This window comes from Lycium barbarum, chromosome 5 (assembly GCF_019175385.1).
Source record: "Lycium barbarum isolate Lr01 chromosome 5, ASM1917538v2, whole genome shotgun sequence".
Classification (NCBI taxonomy): Eukaryota; Viridiplantae; Streptophyta; class Magnoliopsida; order Solanales; family Solanaceae; genus Lycium; species Lycium barbarum.
The window spans coordinates 117,323,227-117,343,226 of NC_083341.1; the positions used below are offsets into that span (position 1 = coordinate 117,323,227).

Below are 20,000 nucleotides of genomic sequence, written 5' to 3' on the forward strand. Positions count from 1 at the left end.
AGGGGGAAGGGAGAAGCAGGGCTCGAAGAACGAGCCGAGCCGTGCAAGGACGCGGGGATATAGCAAGTAAGCAGCAAGGTTCTCCCCTTAGGACCGACTACAACAAGCTCGCGACTCTAATAGAAAGAAAGGGTAAGCTCTCTGCTCTATTTGCTTGCAATGCTATGCCTATCAAAGTAGGCGAAGGCTTCTGTAACCTTAGACTCGTTACGCTGTTCGACTGAACTCGTTGGCTCCGCGTCCACCGAAAGTCGGTAACCTTCGTCACCGTCAGCATTTGGTACTCTCTCGATAGCTTCAATAGTTCACTGAAAGCCTTTGGTGTAATAAACCGCAAGCCCTTCAGAAAGAAAGACATAATAGAATAATGAATGAATTCATAAACAAACAGAATTCAAAAAAGAAAGGGTTGGTTAGGAACTATTGACTGTAAACCATAGCAGTTATTTGAAATCTGATATTGAGAAATCGTTATCTTCACTGAAATATGTTTCAATATAATATTCAGACTTGGGAGCAAGATCTTCAACCGGCTTAACCACTAAGAACCCCAGTGCGCAAGGAACATGAACATCGTCGTGGAGAGCAGCCTCTATATCGGCAACAATGAATGGGCTCCTTTTTATTTTCTTAATTTCTTTCAGTGCGGGTATATGATCGGGATGACGACTCTTCTTACCTATAGCTACCACTTCCACAGGTTCATCACTCATTGTCCCGCCATACATTAATTCATCACAAAGTTGCTTCCAAATTTCCTTTAGGCTAAAAGGGTGGACTTCACGGTGTTCAACCCTTTCGAAGAGATAGATTCGAACCCCTACTCGGTCTAGCTGCCCCTCTTCGTATTTTATTTCTCAGCCTTTTCACAGACTTGTTTCAAAATTGCATTATATACACGAAGCGGGGGTACTTCTGCGTTATCAGCCTTTACTAAAATTGCATTTCCTGCTGTAAAGTCGGCTCGTTCATTATTTGTATGTATCAGACCATAATGGATAGTGAATTTAACAGAACGAAATCCGCTATTGTATGCATATTTCATTCATAGTATCATTACCGCTAATGAGATAACTTCAATTTCGACACATTTAATGTAAGGTTTTTTAAAGCGGAATTCTGCTATTCTTATTGACTCAAGGGGCTATGATATTTTTCCTCAGCGATCAACTTGTAGAGAAATCCAGACTGGAACTATTGATGATTCTATGTTAGCTCTAAAGTAAGGAGACCACTTAAAACCCTCATCGGATAAGAAAAGATATACCAGATAGAGCGCAACCAAGTCCATTTTTGAATGAGACGGTTAAATCATCACCTTATTTGAGGAAGTATCCATGGAAGATTGGGTCTGTATGGCTTCCTGGGGTCAAACGATCTTCCTTCAGCCTTGAAAGTTTGCTGCTGCTTTAGCGCGAATGAAACCATTTCTCAAAATCAAAAGGAATCCTCCTTTTGAGGTTGGTAACCTAGCCCAAAACCATGCTCATGGGAAAAAAGTATGGGGAAATTAAAATAGACCTTGATGTCTTCGCCCTATGCGCATGCCAGGAAACTCATTCCTCTCATGATTTTCATGACACGAATCTTACTCTAGGGATCGAAATAAAAGGTAAAAGACTCCTTACTCGTAGTTAAACCCACTAATCATCATAACTTTTTTACCATGTTCGATTTGCAGAATGGGGATATTCGAATCCGGTCCTTCTGACATATCTGCATCCCCATGTATAGTAAGGGTCTTTCCAACGAGGAACTGAACTCTTGGACTGGCTGAAAGGGAAGGGGGAAACTGTACAAGGTATTTTTCACTCGTTTACGGGACCAGTGTCAAAGGAAAGGATTGTTGCACTCTCTTGCTTGAATGAATCAACATTTGTGGATGGTTGTTCATTCAGGATTCTTCTATCTATATTTAGAACTACTGGATCAACTACTCCGGCTTTTAGCCTTTCGAACTTGTGGAACCCTAAAGTCACTCTCCCGTTCAAACTCTTCTGTCTATCCCATCTAAAACCCTTGAATTAGTGAATCCGGGGACAGAGACCTAGCCCCTGCTTTATTTAAATAGCTAAGATAAGGTCTAAGACCGTCTCTTCTTTTCCACATCCTCATTCCTCCTTCTTTCCAGATACTTAAGCTTCTAATGCTACGGAACCAGCTTTCCCAATCAATCAATTCAAATTAATGTGTAGGAACCTGCCCTCATCGAACTGAATGTCTACCCTTCCCGCATTTGAAGATAGACTAATATTTAAGACCTCCTGCTTTCATGGAGATCCTTTATTCTCTGACCGCCGGAGAATGCCCATATATGGATGAATAACCGTGAAGTTCGACAATCTTTTGAGGGAGGGGAGTCGACTGACTCGATGGAGTTGGAAAGGACTTTGTTAATCATAATAAGGTTGGTCTCACCTTTGTCCGGGGAATCGAACGAGGGGATCGCTGATGCCGACCACCCTCTGTGTCTTTGTCAGTGAAGTAAATCACCCCGATGCTAAGCGATCTGCAGTGTTCAATGGTTACCTAACCACCCGACTTAAATAGTAGGAGAAAGGAAAGCGCTCGATCCATGGAATCCGTCATCGGATCTCCCCATTGATAGATAGAGTAGAAGAATCAATTAGCCTGGGATTTTAGATTTAGATCTTCAACTACTTTCGAGAGGGTCTCATGCTACGATACGAGTAGAATACATAGGGATATAGTTCGGGGAAAGCAAATCAGATTTTGACGTATACCTTTTATTGGAAACCTACAAAGTAGCAATCCAGGCAGACCTTTTTGAAATTCCTTCTTGCATCCCAGTCTAACTCCCCTTTCTGTCTATCACTGGATCTACACTACTTGACTAGCGACTTGAGCTAGCAGACTGAGCTTTATTTAGCTTGAGCGAGAACGAAGGCAGACATCTCTTTTTTGGATTTTTCTGCTTGAGCTGGAGCTTTAGACTCGACGAGGTATTTTGTGCTTGCCCTATTGAGAGTCTCTTCCATTCTCTCTTCACCATACAGATAGACAAATAGGCAATTCGATAGATAGATTATGGCTTCCTCACTATCAGCAAGCTCCCACAGGCGATGAACTGCTTCCGACTTCTTCATTCAGTTTGTAGCCATACCATATAGAGTGAAAAATGCCTTTTAAAGGGAGTAGCTATATTCAAGCAAGCATTCCAGCGAAACGATCCTTTGACAATGCACTCTGCCCAACACTGGGACTAACTTTATTTATACAGAGAGGAAAATCAGCAAAAAAAAGCTCTTTTTGAATCGGATATTGGATAGGCTAAGCTAGGTGTAGCCCGCTCTCTCTACGGTTTTGCTTCAACTTGTCAAGCCCGGGTGCCTATGCGATTACTAAGGCAGGGTGCTATTGTACTAGTGGTGGAGTGGCTTAAATCAAATCGTTTGTCTATAGACGGTGTAGCCCAAAGTGGACTCTACTAGTCAAGATGATGTATAGGCAACTGGCCTTAGTGTAGTGTATCGAACTAAAGGACAAGAGCGCCCCATAATCATTGACGAAGAGGAAGGCTTGGAAAGGTATCAAACATATTGAGGAGGAGCTTTCCCTTATTTTGATCTTCTCATCCCTTAACCTTTCCACTTCAGCTTTCCACCCCTCTTGTGACCCTTTTCTATTTGACATAACTCTTCATCATTTCCCTTTCTTTTCCCGTCGAATTAGAATTCCTGCATTGGAATGTCTCTTTCTTTTTCAACCTTTGTCATCCTGCTTCCTTTATTAGTGATTTCTCTTCCTTCTTCCTGCTTTGTCATCTCTCTTTCTTCTTTTATATCCAATAGTTTTCTATTCAATTTATTTATCTGATCCATTAAGTCATTTATATTATCCATTAAGGCTTGGACTATTTGTCTAGATTTACCATCACCTAGGGCTGTATCATCATCAAGCTCAACATGAATAGGACTTGTATCAACCCATAAACCCTTATCATCATATATTAAATCTCTCTTAGCCTCAGGTTTAATCCCGAGCTTGTATGTTGTAGTTTTCTTCTGGTGGTCTTTGACGTTCTCCTCGGTGAAATAGTATTCAACCATACTTTTTTTGAGCTGGATGTTCGCCCCCTTCTGTCTTTAATGAGATGATTCCTCTACTAACCAAGAATTGTGCTATCCCTGTTCTGATAGGGTACGTACGATATTTTATTTTCTTTATTTGACTAACTTCACTCCCTCCATTTTGATCTTCTCTATCTCTTCTTATTTTGGTCTGTTTCCGCACTAATGACTCTAGGTGTTCAACAAAGGTGGCGGCTCGAACATGTGAACGATTGTCGAGTGGACTAAATAAGAAACTTAGTACATGAACTGCTATAAATTCTATAGTATATTGTTTAAACAAATTGAATATCTCTAGATCATCATCTGAGAGATTTTTCCTTGTTTTGAGGAAATCCCGCGCACTACATTCACCATCGCGGGTTAATTTAGATACTACGCCACTGGCTGTACGCCATATACAACCCTCGTCGTACTCCATTGTTAATTGTTAAATCCTCCTTTGTGTTTTCATTAACACATTTTCCGGGATGAAATCCCCCCCCCCCCCTCCCTCCTCCTTATTTCTTCAGATTATTCAATATGTCGAATACTTCATCTTTATACATTTTGGTATTACTACTATTAGCATTTCCTCTCTTCTCTATACATACGGCTGAAGTAAGGCATATGGGATGTTAACCCCTTTGCGGATTTTCGAGTGCCACACCGCGAAGTACCTCCCCTCACTCAAGACGTATCTTTCTCAATCGACATGCTCCATCGACATGATTGAGAAGTTTCTTGACCGACATGATAAGAATGTAATACACCTTAAGAAGCACAAAGGTGCTTACATACTTTGGTCTGCCTATCATTGTCCATGTTGGGCTGACTCCGTTAGGCAAGAGGGCCCCTACTGATATTGACTGACCTGTTGATAGGCTATAAGTAGGCCGTTTGCTATTGCTATAAGGGCTGCTCGCCTTTATACGGCTTGGCTTCGCTATCGCTCGTAATGGTCGACATCCTGCCATACCAGAATTCCTATTATTTATAGCTAGAAGCTTCGCCAGAAGCAAACAAGATGAGGTCGCTCTGCTTCGTAGACAAGGCTCGTTCCGTACTTGACTTACGAGCTCGTGTAGTACTCACCCCTATCTCTCTCTAAAGGGGCTTATGCACTCCACTCGCTGTCTACTAAAGGAGCGTTAGAGCGAGCGAGCGAAGCCCTCAATTTAGTGGCTTCCCTCACCCTCCTCTTTCATTTCCGCTTAAGCTTCCGGGCTTTGTGGGATTAATTGATTGGATACCCGAGACCCATAATATTTCCTAGGAACAACTTCTATGACGATAGGCATAAAGGCATCATTAGTTCCACAAATCTCACTGCACTGACCATAGTAAACTCCTTCTCGTTGTATCGAAATAGAGGTCTGATTTAAACGACCAGGTACAACATCACATTTGACACCTAAGGAAGGTACAACCCAACTATGAGGTACATCAACAAATGTTACAATAAAACGTATATAACGTTTTGCTGGTAGAACCACCTTATTGTTGACTTCTAATAAACATGATTAACCCAATTCTAGATCATCTTCTGGAATCGTATAACTGTCAAAAGTGAGTGACTGTTCATCGGAACTGTTATAGTCCGAATACTCATAAGGTAGGGTCGACGCCCGCCTCCCCCCAAACTGTACTTGCAAGTTTCCCCTCAAAAAGCTCTCCACGCCTACTCTTAGAAAGAACACTATTTTTCTTTAGTTAGGTAGTTCTCCCGACCGTAAGACCCTTTATGAGTAAGGTTAATCAAAGGTCGGGGAAAGTTTATTGGAAAGAGGGAACCATTTCTCACCCAGCCCTACCTACCCTATGTATTCGAGGGAGTGGCTGGAACCGAAAAGGACTAGGTTCCACACATATGAGACAGGCAGAAGGTATGGGAGCAGTTTCTTGAAGAGTGAATTCGATCCTATAGTCGTCTTCTTTGTTCAAAAAATGCACAGTGGAAAAGGATGCTAGTCGGCTCGGCGAAGTTGTAGCCCAAAAAAAGAAGATCCAGAGTGATTCCTCACCTATCCTGTCAGGGGCCCAGTGGAACGCTCGAGTATAGATTCCCTATGCTCATGTAAACGGCCGGGGCCGGCCGGCCCGTAGATCTAAAAGGATCCAGCCATAGGCCTGACCGGATATCGTTTGTCCACAAACAAAACAAAAACAAAGTAGGTTTTTAGTAGTAGTTCATGAGACCTCGAATTCCCACGTTCCAGCGTGCATTATGCCAACAGGTCCCACCACCAACTCTAGCTGAGAAGTTGAGTCACCCTTCTTTTTTTTTTCAGAAATAGAATAGAATAAAGAATGAGATAGTCTATATCCTGTATCGATCATAGGATCACTCTATGAATAGGTCAATTCTCTGTGACCTCCCACCGTTCACGACATCCCTTGCTTCTCGCAAGAACGGCTCCTCGGTGGAGGAGTAGAAGCGCTGGTCCCCTTCGGTCAACTTGCTTGTGCCTGCTGTTACCTACCGTAGGACCTCCGTCCCCGAAGCGAAGAAAGAGGAGCAAGAACAAGAGGTTGTCCTCTCCAACCAGTCAAGTGGCTTTCAGCTCCTCTCCCGGCCCAGTAGTTCCGCAACTACTACCGTGGTTGTTGCCAACGGGGATCCCCCATTCCGAAAGGTTACTAGGCCGGCCGTTAGGTCCAAAGTTGTATACCACTGCTATGGTGCCGATAGATTCACTACTTCAGCGCCGTTATCGGACATTGCAGGCTGAGCATCTATTTCTCGTATATCGTTCCACACCGAGAAGAGGGATGTGTACCTCCAGCAACAACAAGAATGGAACCATAGGCTCCTATGCTGGGAGCATTTCGGGGTATAGGTCTAACCACCTCAACTCCCCGTTTCTGGCATGCTATAGTTATTAAAGTCTCTCGACGGCGGGAATGGGAGATTACCGGTAAGCCAGATGCTTCGCGAACCATATTCAACTTTAAGGCATTTCGTTGCACTTTAATCACCCTCGTGAAGAGGCGCACTCCGATACCATTGATGTCTAATAACTTTTTTAGTAATGGCTGGATCTACTACTACCTCGTCCATTGAGTATAACAGAGCAAATGATGGTATAGCAATGAACATAGGGATGATACTAGGAAATATGGTCCGAAGAATCTCGATAGTAGTTCCATGAACAATCCTTTGCGGGATTGGATTTTTTTGATAGTGGAAATGCCATAAAGCGCGACCCAAGATCCATGATACGAAAACCAAAATCAGAATAACGAAGAAAAAGACATCGTGATGTAAGTCTGTTATTCCTTGCATTATAGGTGTTGCTGCGTCTTGAGATCCTAATTGCCATGGTTCCGCTGCATCACAAGGAGCAGTTGTAAGGAATAGCCATTCTAGAAAAATCATTTGGTTTGGTTCATTCTTTGACTGCTCTGCTCCCCCCCAAAAAAAGAGAGACTGAATTTCTTCCACCTTCCCTGTACGAGTAGTGAAGAAGTATAGAGCACTTTAGTTGGTTGTTGACCAACGGAAAGCATGGGAGAGAAAAACGCAGAATTTACGCAATTTCTTTTCTAAGAAAGAGATCATAGTGATTGATGGCTCTTTCAATCCGGCGAAATGGAAGGCTTTGGCGTGTACCAAAATGGAGAATTTGGGTCAGATTAATAAGCTTACGACCACTGAACAAACTTGGTTGACGAACATAGTTTATGCGCCGCTAATGTAGCGGCTTGTCGAGCATTTGACAAACTCACACCATCCATTTCAAATAGGATTTGTCCCCTGGACACACGAGCAATCCAACTCGTAGGATTTCCTTTTCCTCTTCCCATTCTTACTTCTATTGGTTTCCCGGTAATAGGGATATCTGCGAGAACTCTTACCCATATCTTACCATTTCTTCGGAATTGTCCGCTCATAGCACGATGGAAGTGTCCGATTATAGCACGACGCGCTGCTTCAATCGCTCGATATGAAAGACGACCAGCTCTACAACTTTTAGTGCCATATCTTCCAAAACCAAGTTGTGTACCGTCCGGTTTGCAACCCCTACTACATCTGCCTTTACGATATTTACTATATTTCGTACGTTTCGGATATAGCACGTCCCTTTTTTTTTTGACTATATGAAATCCACACTTTGACACCTGAGATTCCGTAACGAGTAGATACTTCCGCAGGAGCATAATCTATTTTCTGGTTAAATATATTACGAGATGTTTTTCCATACTTTCCGCGTTCAGTTCTAGCTATTTCTGCACCTTCTAATCGACTTGAAAAACATATACGGATCCCCTCCACCCCTTTTTTCATTACTAATGGAATATCCTTCACTATTTTACTAAAAGTGGAACGAAATGATCTTGTTTTGTTCCTCGGTTGAAAAGAGATGTCTTGATAAACAGATTTCATCTTGACCGATTCAATGTTGGTATTAGTGTTTGTTCTATTATACAACAAAGATCGCATTTTTTTCACTTCGTTCAAATAATAGTTGTACCCGTACGGAATTCTTCGGTTTCTCAGTATGATCTCTATCATCATCTCTATTCCCCTTATCAATTCTCCTATCCTATTTAGGTCTATGAATTTCTCTATCAATTCCATTACCTTATCCTTACCCAGTGAGGTTCCAACATTTTCTCCTTAATTGACCTAGGAGTTGTTCCCGGGCATCCTCAAAAAAAAGGTTATTATACACCCCAACCCCATCCCTTGGAAAAAAAAAGGTAGCACCGAAGAAAGGAAAGAGCGAGATGGTGGTTTTTGTTGTTCCCGCGAAGCGAAGATCATTCGCTTGGCGAATAAAGTGGGTCACCCTCTTTTTGGCTTCGGCCAAACCCTTTTTCTCGCTGGTCGAGCTTTCTACAAAAAAAGCGATGCAAGAACGTATTCTTTTATCTAAGCTTCTTCCCTGTGCATTAGCTCCCCCCATCGTAGATGGTTCAGCCACGCCCGGTGCCACGAAATGATTGAGAACTACGACGGGGTCGAAATGCATTTTGTTCTTTGTATTCAATAAGTATTGCATGACCGAATAATTCAAGGAAGGGCGGACTGCGGGGAGGGTCCTTTTAAGTAGATGACTCGTCGGGCGGTCGGAGCGGGACTTCTTTGGGAAAAAGAACTTGAATAAGTTTGTTTTTCTGAAGGAGTCGTCATTTTCTATCAGGAACGCTATGTCATTTTCAATCCCGGCGTATTTCGGATGCTTGAAGGCCCCGCTGACACGAAGTGATTTAGAAAGATTCTTCTTTATCGATGGTGATCGGTCATGGTATCCATAGCCTTGCTTCTTTTTCGGCCAAATCCGGATTTCGTTTTGCTTCTCCCGATCGTCCAGCCTGATCGACTCGACTCTTTTCCCTGCCCCCCGGCCTCTCACTTCGTTTCGTTCTTCTTCTGTACCGTCGCTTGAATGAAGACACCCGATCGGCCCGACTTTCCCAAATGCCCCCCACCGGCCCTTCTCCTTTACGGGTCTGGATTTTTCGCGTCGTTTCAGTCGTCGTGGTCGACGGGGAAGAAAGACATGAATGAATGTTCTTTTGGGAAAATGTATAATAATACACCTACCGACACGAAAGCCAAAAGTGAGTCTCGTAGGTGGACGTATCGAACCGAAATAAGATCTCAGATTGACATCTTGATACACTGATTTATCATAATAATAAATAGAGTCAATGGTGACCCCACCGTAGGAAGAGCCGCTTCCTTCTTGCTTGATGGGGGGGGGGGGGCTTCCATTCACCAGCGCAGACTAAAAGTGCTCTCCGAACCGTGCTGGATAGTCACCCATCACACGGCTCTCAAACCCAACCTGTGGTGGATCCCGGGAGACAAAGTCAAAACGCAACATCCTTTGCCCCATACTTTGAGATGCTCCTCCCCGCCGATCAAAGAGCGAGGCTGGTCGTGATAGGCAACTCTTTAAGCCGCTATCATTCGGTACGGATAAGTCAAGTTCCTTCGGTCGCTTCGCTCAGGAGGTCTTCCCTTATATTCCCTAACGTGAAGACTCGTTATGGTTTGAGATGAGAAAGGAGCACCGACCGAACGCAATGAATAAGAAATTGACAACAGAGGGAATCAAGGATTCTTATTCGACCGAGTTCTAGCTAGAAAGATGTAGATTACACACCGGAGGTTGGTAAGAACTGAGGTTTGGAACCCTAAACTATGTAGGCCTACTAACAGGTACTTGATCGGGCGAGGGGCGGTTTGGTTTCGTGCAAGGCCCTCGCAGCAGGAAGAAGTAGTTGTCATTTGAAAGTAAAGGCTCTTCTCCTGTTTTACGAATCCTACAACTCTCTTTACTGAGCGAGACTCCATCCATATCCCTACGTTTGGTTTTTCTTTCATTCAATCATCACTTGTTTGACAGCTTAAACTAGGCTCCACTTTAGAGATAGGTTTTTAGTCAACATCAAAATAGGTCAAGGGCGCGTCGGAACCGTCGGTAGCTGCTTAGTCTCATCCGAGAGTTTAATCTTCTTACTCCTTACTACTTTTTTCTGTGAAAAAAAGAAGGGGGTCGATTTAGGCTCCTTCCCTTCCACTGCGTAGCCGCGCTAGCAGGTACTACGAGCCCTCTGTGCCACGCATCTAACCAGCTCGCGTGGTTCGCCGGTTCCACCGAAAGCTCTCCTAAGTTGAAGCTAAGCATAGTGCGCTTTAGGCGCTGAGCGAGAAAGGTCACTTCTTTCCTTTCGGTTTATTCACTGATCTGAAACGACGCACTTGCATTTTTATTGATTCCCGAGGCGGTGGCATTCTTGAATGAAGACTATCCGAACCGAATTAGCACTTCTCATATCAGGCTAGGCCTCTCCAGCTGAGCTGGGCGCCGGGGCTCTAGATGCGCTAGCGATTGGCACATAGGGGAATGGTTTCTCGGGTTTCTCGGCCTGGTATCCTGCACCTCGCGTTCATGATATCTACATTCAACTGTGCCCCGGAGACACGGTCGAAGCACGCCTATCCAGTGTGCTTCTTTCACGACATGCTATAGTCCTGGGTGTCTTCCAGTGGTCTTCTAGCCTTAGAAGAAGTCGTGTCCGCCCCGGGCATCTGCAACGTCCTCCTTTGCTATTCTAATCTGGGAGAACTAAAAGACTGACCCATTCGGTGACTTTCGCGGTCGCCCTCACTAAACCAACTTGAATCTGAACTACGATTCAGATCAAGTCTTACCGAAATAGGATTTCCTTTTCGTGCCATATGCGCTTAGACTTTACTTTTTCCCCCTTTTGCTTCCCGGTCCAATATTTGTTCTCGAAGGTCTTCGTTTCCGTGTAGAAGCAAACTCTCCAAATTTATGACCAACCTTTCCTTCAGTAATCTTACAACGAACAGGAGTTTTTCCATTGTAAATTCGTACGGAGCAATCAACGAATTCCGGCGAAATAGAAGATCTACGTGACCAAATTTTCCTGTGAAAAAGAAGATCTCTCTTCTTCTTCATTCTCAAGAGGAATGCATCAACAAAACTGCCCTTCCATATAGATCGTCGTGGCATGAACGAATTTCTTCGCTTCGATTCCGCCCCTAAAGCGAGCTCCTACTCCTCCTCCTTCTCCTTTAGGATAGGATCCTCCTTGGTCCTTTTTACATAACATTCTCGGCTGCCTCCGGTCCGGTAGGTCGGTCGCCCTCTAGCCAGTGACTAGCCCAGCTATGGAGCTAGGTGTACACCGCCACGTCGAGACTCTCTTTCGAAAGTGAGATACCGGCTTTCATAAGAGGGAAAGATCACTCCGTCATGCAGCAGAGCAGTGTTCATCTAACTAGAAATTGAATAAGAGAAGAAGAATCGTAGCGTAGGGTCGACATAAACAATCGGTTAAAATAGTCTAATGAGAAAGCATCTGTTCACGTTCGTAGTTGCAATAAGTTTTCTTTTTTGTTTCGAGATTGGCTTGGTCTTCAGTCTACCCTAATGAAACCTAAAATCTCACTCCCTCGCTTTCTCCTTCTGATAGACTAGCTTGCGCATCTTCTCTTTGGCACTCATCCTTGGCTTGGGGAGTGCTCTTGCTCTCTCTCTTCTGTGTCAGCGAAGGAAGGATAAGAGTAAGAGCAATCGGCCGAATGATTGTTATTCCACTTACGGTTACAGTGCCTCTATCGAAGCCGAACAAGTCTAATACTCCAGCCCTGGTTTTCGGGGATTCCATTTCGATCTAAACCCGGAAACCCATATCTTTATATACGAAATTACTTCTTTTTTTTTGAGCCCTGTCATGAATCACCTGGTTGGAGCCATGGTCTACCCAGCAGTGCTTCATATCCAAATTGCTCTTTGTCTAAGATTGGACTAAAGGTACCAAAGCAGGCATCCTTTTTTGTTCTTTTGATTTTGGCTAAAAAGCCCGTAGGTTGTACGCCAGCCATACGTAGCTTGAACTGTGATGCCACAATGTTTAGCTATTGCCGATCCCCAAGACGCCTTTGGTTGATGTTCACACCTGATCCACCGTCTGCACTTACTACATTCACTCCCGGAAATTGAAACAGGAATTGTAACCTCCCGATCTACTGTAGTGTAGTCAGCCTCACGCTGTGCCTGACTGGCGAGTCTGCCGTCTCCACGGCTTTCCCTTTTTCGGGCTGCTTCGAGTGCCGATCTTCGCTTGGGTCGGCTCCGAGGCTCTACCCTGGCTTTTCATTGCTTTCTCCCAGGGGCCTTTATCGTATCGCGCGCCTATCTTCAAGCAATCGGGAGAGGCGCCGAATACATAGACGAGGCGGTCCTGGGAATGAAAGTCCATTCCCTCGTGCTCTGGAACTCCAACACTTGGGTTGAACAAAAAAGGTTCAATCTTGTGAAACCGTTGCGTAGGCGAAACCCGGCAGCCCGCCCAGAGTTTGACCTTCTCCGGTCCTGGAAGGAAGCCCTACTTTCCTTCCTTCCCCCAGCAGGCAACAACACTGGGAGGAAGACGATCAGGATCTCACGTATGGCAGCTGTTGGAACAAAGTTCGAATCCAAGAGGTACCTACCTAGAAAAAAAAAGGGAAACTCACCACTCACTGGTGAAAGAGGAGAGAGAAAGGACCACTTGAAGTCCCCGATGACCAACCATGGTCCCTGGATGCATTTAGACACTTTCTTTAGCTGCTCCCAAAGACATCTCCTCTCAGATATCAGGTTTGAGGCCTTGGACGAGATAAAAGGGCTCAAACAGTTCTTTATTACTAAAAGGGATCTGAAGAATTTGCTCATCAGAAAACTTTCTAAAGACTAACTTTAGCATAAGAAAGGGAAGCATGCATTGACAAACTATTCAACATACGACGGACCTAGCTGATTGATGTCATAAGCAATCTTCCTGGTCTAAGAGCAGCCTGAAATCGGAAGTTCACACTCAGCGTGAAGGAAAGTGCTTCTACTCTCTCTGAGCCCTCCATACAGTAGCACATCACCAGCCTTGCCTTAGTTCTCTTCTCGTTCAATGCTGTCTTTTCAGCGCTGATAGAAGCATGCCAAGGTGAAGTTGACGATCGGTTTAACCTTTTTCCGGATCTTCATCTTGCCCTATGAGCTTATGTAGTGAGTGCCGATGTTAAGGATCTTTTAGTTCTGAGCGAGGGCTTGACCCGTTGAGGAGGACATCTTCTTCTGCATCTCTCTTCTCAGATCGCCCATGATGGGACCCTTTGTCTACGTCGTCGAAGAGATGGTCCTTGGACCCCATTTCCCACAGTAGACATAAGAATTTTCTTATTCCTATTAGATATGAGATAGCTTTTTATAGCCTCTATGGAAACCTCTCTTAAAAACCTCGGTTGTCACCCCCCTAATCAAAAGACTTATCTTCAATTTCATAAGGGAGACATCAGCACGACATTGTAGTAATATTATTCTATTGAATAAGAATTGTAGTAGGGTATGGGGCGCTAAAGAGACATTACTGACTTGAAGCTCTGACCTCGGCTGTGAAACTAACGTTTTTCAGTTTCTTCCTTAGGATGATAGTTTCCGTTTATATAAATAGACCTATTTGCCGAAATGTAGCTTTCATTCATATATAGAATTCGAAAAATAGTCAGACTAAACGAAAACGGTAAGGCTTGAACTAGCACTACTGGAACCCGTTTAAGGGTCGCTAACAAAAGGTGAAAGGAGGCCTTAGAGGAAGAATCTTTATACGAGTTCGAGGCGTGTAGCTTATAGTTACAGTTAGCCGACTCAATAAAAGAATGAAATAGGTGGGATCAGAGAGGGAAGTGACATCAACTTGGGAAGCTCGGTACCACTAGGAAGAGGAGTGGCCAAAGGACAAGAATCAAGCATGTCTGCACGAGGCAAGAGATCTAGGGCATATTTCTACTGACGAAGGATAAGAGTGCGCCCCTGCCGATACACTTCCATACCAAGAAAGTCGTGGAGAAGGCCCAAGTCTTTCATATTTTCATGAGCATGCAAGAACGAAAGAAGAGAAAGTATTCCCTATTGATCACTACCTGTGAGAAAAATATCATCGACATATAAAAGAAGGTAGATACTATCCCCAGATGTGTGATGAATGAATAAAGAGGTATCACAGGCACTGCCACGGAAACCCTTTAGAGCACAATATAGTGCTAAAACAAGTGAAAAAAGCTTTGGGAGCTTGCTTCCGTCCATAAAGAGCTTTGTGAAGTCAGCAGACATATCCTGGATGAGCGGTATCCAGAAAACCAGGAGGTTGAGACATATAGACCTCCTCCTCAAAAGTTCCGTGTAAAAAGGCATTACAGACCTCCAGTTGCTTAAGAACCCAATTATATGTGCAAGCTAGAGAAAGAATAATAGTAATATTTTTTCTTTGACAACAAGACGTGAAGGTCTTAGAAAAGTAAATACCTGCCTGCTGATGGAAGCCTTTCTCCATAAAGTATGCCACTGGAGGGGTCCTTCCCTGCAATGTATATTGGAGGGTTAGCTTCTACTTACTTCCTTCTAGAAACGAAGGTTGGCAAAGAAGATCCATTCATGTTCTATTCTATGCCATGCCGCAAATTCAGTATACCAATGTTAGCGAATCAGATTCTTCAAAAGAAGAGTCTGCAGGGGCAGCAAATCTAGTTTCCAAATAAGTCAAAATCTTAGCGGAAGTTCTTCCTTTTCCAGCTATTCCTATGTCAGCTACTACTTTGTCAGAGGCTAAGTTCCCTCTATCTTCCGGGAAGGGAGTAGAAGAAGAAGTCCTCGTGACTCGGCTACATAAATTATCATATCATCCGAATAGATTTACATTGTCAATCAAATAGAGAAATCGAGTTTTTTGTACTTACCTTCCTACGAATAATAGATATGGTCGGTGATGCGATCCCCTTTCCTACCTAATCTAAGACTAATCTTAGTTTACAAGAAGTTTTCTTATGAAAGAAAGTAGAGGTTTGTTTTTACTCAGTGAATGTTGCCGAATCTCTCGCTCTATAGGAGTAATAAGCAAAAGGCGATTCTTTAGGCTACTCCGCGGAAGACTCAACGCGAAAGAATGGTAGTATTCAATGTTCTATTGTCAATGTTCAAGTTCTTTGTGTTAGGTTATCTTATTCTTCTTGAATTGTCTCGAATTACCTATGGAGTTTGAGGGGTTCACTATATTTTAGATTCCTTCTCCATTTCTAAGAGCTGGGAAAGGTAAATATTACTATATTATTTCTTCCCTCTCTTCTTCTTCCTCCCTGACTTCATACTCGCTCTAACCCAACAAAAAGGGCAGAGTTCCATTTGGTGGGTGGGTCTAGGGCGAACGAAAGAGATGTGTAGCAGAGGGTAGGTGAGGCATTGTGTCGTCAAACAGAAAGAGTTGGCTCTTCCATTTCTTAGTAGGAGTGCTCCTATGTTAGCAGGACATTTCGTACAAGAACTAGGTTTGAGTTAGTCCACAAACTAGGTTATTTTTTCTCGCCTAATGGCTCTATCTCTGAGGTAACCCGGACTAGTAGCAACTGATTGACGTAAATAAGATATTGTTTCATAGAATTGGTTGTTCTTTCTCTCTCCTTTCTTCTAGAGGAATTGAGTCGTTCATTTCGGTCTAACTTCGTTACTGTACCCCGGTCTCACTCTGACAGCGTACTATTCTAGACCTCTGTCTATCCCGACATTGATGGAAATTCATAGTTAGGTTAGCTAGCCCGGTAACCCAGACAAGTGGAGGCTCCGCACTTTCCCTATCATACGATTCTGCTAGACTATTATATTTCATTCATTCTCCATTCCGTCTACTTCGGGAACCCATAATCTGACGATTCTCTCACATATGACTTTTTTCGTGAATTCGACATCAGTGATCTATGATCATCCTTTATTCTTTCCATTCCAAAAAGGAATAGTTGGCTAATAGGTGCCCAGCCCAGGCTAGGACATCATTCCTTTCTCCTCATCTAGCTATTGGTGAGGGGGCAATCGACCGATCCCTGGAACCACATTTGTTGATACGTATATGGATAGATAGATAGCGATTCTTCCTCTCGATAACGAGGGACGGAAAGAGAATCCGCTTTCATCGGAATATCCTATTCAAAGGCAAGACACGAAGAGACAATAACCTCATTTCCATACCATGGGTCACAGAAAGGATTGGATCGAAGGAGAAAGGTTAGGCACTTCCTAAAGTCATTTCAATAAGAGGTTGCTTCTTCCATCTTAGCCAATTCAACTATTTCATTGATCCAAGGATGAATTTCCCTTAGCCCTTAGGCTTCAAGCTAGAAAGCCGAAAGCCTTTTAGTCAACAAGTACGGATTTTTAGACTGGCATCATAAAATAAGAAAGGATTGTTCCTGATCCGGACTTTGCAACACATCATAAGTAGAAGCATGCTATGCTAGCATAGAATAGTTGTGCCGAGTGAAAACTGCTTTTCTTAGGATGAACAGTATAAAGATCTTCTTCGTCGATAACAAGCCTTTCCTTTCTTCATAAAGGAAGAGAACCGGAAAGCTTTGATGCGAGGAAAGTCAGTCTATAAAGACAGACTAATTCTCTCTCTTCTGCCTATCGCTTTATCTAAGCTCTAGTTAACCCAATGCAAGACAGAGGGATCTATGATCAGACTGACTCTTCTCTTTCCAAAAGTGGAATGCTTCTTTTATGCCATTATCTTCCTGCCAAACCAACTAGTTCGATCCAACCCAGCAGACTTAGAGAAAGAAATGCGTACTTTCAGAATAAGCGTACCATGTTTAAATAGCTCCAACCTATTCTAAGATAAGATTCAAAGAGCAGATTAGCCGTAAGCAGATGACTAATTGTCTCTATAAACCACTGATTTAAGGCCTAGTTGAATTACGGCTATTCTCACTAGTCTTTATTTCCCTTCTCATCCAGCTTGAGATCGGTTCTTACGTCGAGCGGGTTACAGGCTTTAAGAAAGCACTACTGGGCCCACGGCTTCTCGAAGCCGAGAGGCTAAAGAAAAAGTCAAGTCCATCAACTGATGAAGAGAAGAAGGAAATGTCTCTTGTTCCTTATTCTTATGCAGTTGGTAGTTTGATGTATGCCATGGTTTGCACTAGGCCAGATATTGCACGGTACTGTTAGTAGCTTTCTTTCTAATCCAGGAGAGGAGCGGAAAGTCACTTGACTGGTTGGAAAGGGTCCAACTCATCCTGAAATTGCGCTTAGTCTCGCTACCTCTTTAGTTGCTACCCCCTAAAAGTTAGTGTTTGCTGCAGACCGATGAACGTGGATTATCCAGTATTGAGCAGCGGTCTAGCATCCTTACGCCTTCTACTAGTCTAAGCCACACTGGGACTGAGAGTGGAGTCATTCCCGTTTGAATGAAAAAGGTAGGAAGTAGCTCGGTGTCGGCTCTGCTTGTTGGCGGAGGATGAAAAGATCTGCGCCTTTCTCCCCCTGTGATTATGGCTCGCCCGCCCAGTCTAGTACCAAAGCACCCCGGTTCAATACCCGGGAGTAGAAGAGAAAACTCCTCTTTCTCATAAGTAGTGCCTCTCCTTCTCTACTACCGTAGCTGTCGGAAATAGCGAATTTGCCTTCTTTTCCCCTTTCCATCATCTTCCTAATGGTGTTGGCAAGAATCTCTTCGAGAATAGTTAGACTCTCCTTCTAAGACTTTTGTTGGACGCTAGAGGTGATCGTAGAAAGAGAGACTTTCTTTTCTTTTTCCAATTTCCTCAGTTCGGATTCTTCTCTGCAACCCGGGAAGATGAAGAGGAGAGTCATCAAAGGGATCAATAGTTTTCCTCGAGTCTTCTTGTCTGCGGTGGGGAATGCATTCCGGTGCGATGTCTCCGGTTTAGACACCAGGCGCCAACCTTCCTAAAGGGCTCTGTCTTTATTTAGGTGAGGGCGAGTAGGTCAGCGCACTAGCCAAAGACTTCCAATCTATTTAACAAGGAAAGACTGATTCTTGATCTTCGAGCGCTTTGTTGCGCAGGCTTGGCTCCGGATCTTTGAAAAAGTCCTCGATGCGACTTCTAAAGAAAGTCAACTTAGGCATCTTCAAGAGCTTAACCAAAGAGAGGTGCATCGCGGTATACTTTTTTCTTTTCTTCGGTGGGTCATGATTCCTAAGTCGGGGTGCTTATAAACCTCTCTTCACTTTCTGGCGGGCATGCCCTGCAAGTCTCGTACGGTGGCGATTTTGAGTTGTCTTTTTGATATGCCACCCGGATCTCACTCTCCCGAAGTGCTATCCTAAGTGCGTACTGGTTCATCACCGACGGGGGATTTCCGATCACGTAAAAAAAACCTCGTTCTATTTGTCTTTTTTTTTTCATGACTTATTTTATCATCTCTTTCCTCAAACGAAGGATTCTCCAACGCTATTCTTTCCTAAGTTTTCCCTTTCATAAGTACATTTAGTCCTTCTAAATTACCTAAATTCTACGTCAACTGCACCTGAAAGGGATGCCCGAGTCAGGGATGCCGAAGGAATGGGGAGAAAGGGTAAATGCATTCTTTTTGAATGAATACCCGGTAGCTCTCCGCTAGGAGACAAGACCTGACGTGCCAAATTACTTAGTCTTTGACTTCATTTAGCGGCCATTCAGAGCCTTATTTAGTCTTGCTGCATGACGAGCTATTCAATCAGGAGAATCGACTTTGTTTTATGTCTTCCTGTTTAAAAACGAAATGGGAGATTGCTTACGTTTTCTTCTTTGTATTCTATAAGCTCGATGTCCTGATCATATAAATGAAATGGATAGCTAAGTCTAAGTGAATCCCTCTCAAAAGGGAGTGAAGTGACCCATGGGTATAGGGCACAAACGATAGGAAGAGTGGAGGATAGCGTAGCGTGTAAAAGGAACTCCTAATTTCTAAATAACTAGCATAGTAGAATATGTAGTCCGGATTACGGTAGCAGTTCCCCCAATAACGGTTACAGCAGGTCTCTTAGAGACAGTTCTAGTAATAAGGATGAAAACTCTTAGAAATCTTGGTAGGCGGAATCCAGTCTCCATTGAATCAAGTCATCCATCTATAGCTGAACGTGGCACGCATGGACTAATAGAAAGATGGATCTTCTATTGATATTTCCCCTTTTCTTCCAACGATGTGAGCGAACGAATGGAACCAAAGGAATGATTGTTGACTATACTTATACGATATTACCTCTGATTCCTATATGCTTTAATAGAGAGAATATCCCAGCTAGAATAGCAATAGGATATAGGAGAGACTAAGGAATGATTGGCTTTAGCGATTCTTCACTCTGTGTTCATAGCTAACCAAGAGTGAGCTTATTTAAGCGGATATGCGACAAATCTCGCTAATCAGTCTTGGCTGGGGGAAGAACATCTGATTCACCAATAGGCATAAGAACAAGGCAAGAGAAAGTTCCAATCTAAACTTCCTCCTTCGCCTTCGCTTAGTAGCACTACTCTTGCTATAGGTTAGGGAGGGCTTATTTAGCGCATAGCTAGTTGGAAAAGCTCAAACAACGACTGGGGAATTCTCAAGCTATGGGTCTTCCAATCCATCTTTGTGAGAA

At 43.6% G+C, this 20,000-nt stretch overlaps 2 protein-coding genes and 1 pseudogene across 2 annotated transcripts; all 3 read right to left on the bottom strand.

The window, feature by feature from the left end:
• Positions 1-3,689: 3,689 nt before the first annotated feature.
• LOC132639663 (uncharacterized) lies at positions 3,690-4,070 on the bottom strand. The gene has a single exon (XM_060356101.1). The coding sequence runs from the start codon at positions 4,068-4,070 to the stop codon at positions 3,690-3,692; it is 381 nt and encodes a 126-aa protein (XP_060212084.1).
• An 877-nt stretch (positions 4,071-4,947) lies between these two features.
• On the bottom strand, positions 4,948-7,711 carry LOC132641221 (cytochrome c oxidase subunit 2-like; annotated as a pseudogene).
• Positions 7,712-7,982: 271 nt separating this feature from the next.
• Positions 7,983-11,265, bottom strand: LOC132641220 (small ribosomal subunit protein uS3m-like). The gene is given in 3 exon segments (XM_060358134.1): positions 7,983-8,670; positions 8,672-9,719; positions 11,192-11,265. Coding segments are annotated over 3 exon segments (1,671 nt in total). The 3' UTR covers positions 7,983-8,121.
• Positions 11,266-20,000: the final 8,735 nt, after the last annotated feature.

Bases quoted from the DNA above. Each gene is read 5' to 3' on its own strand.
- LOC132639663 (XM_060356101.1), bottom strand. From the start codon at position 4,070: ATGGTTGAATACTATTTCACCGAGGAGAACGTCAAAGACCACCAGAAG.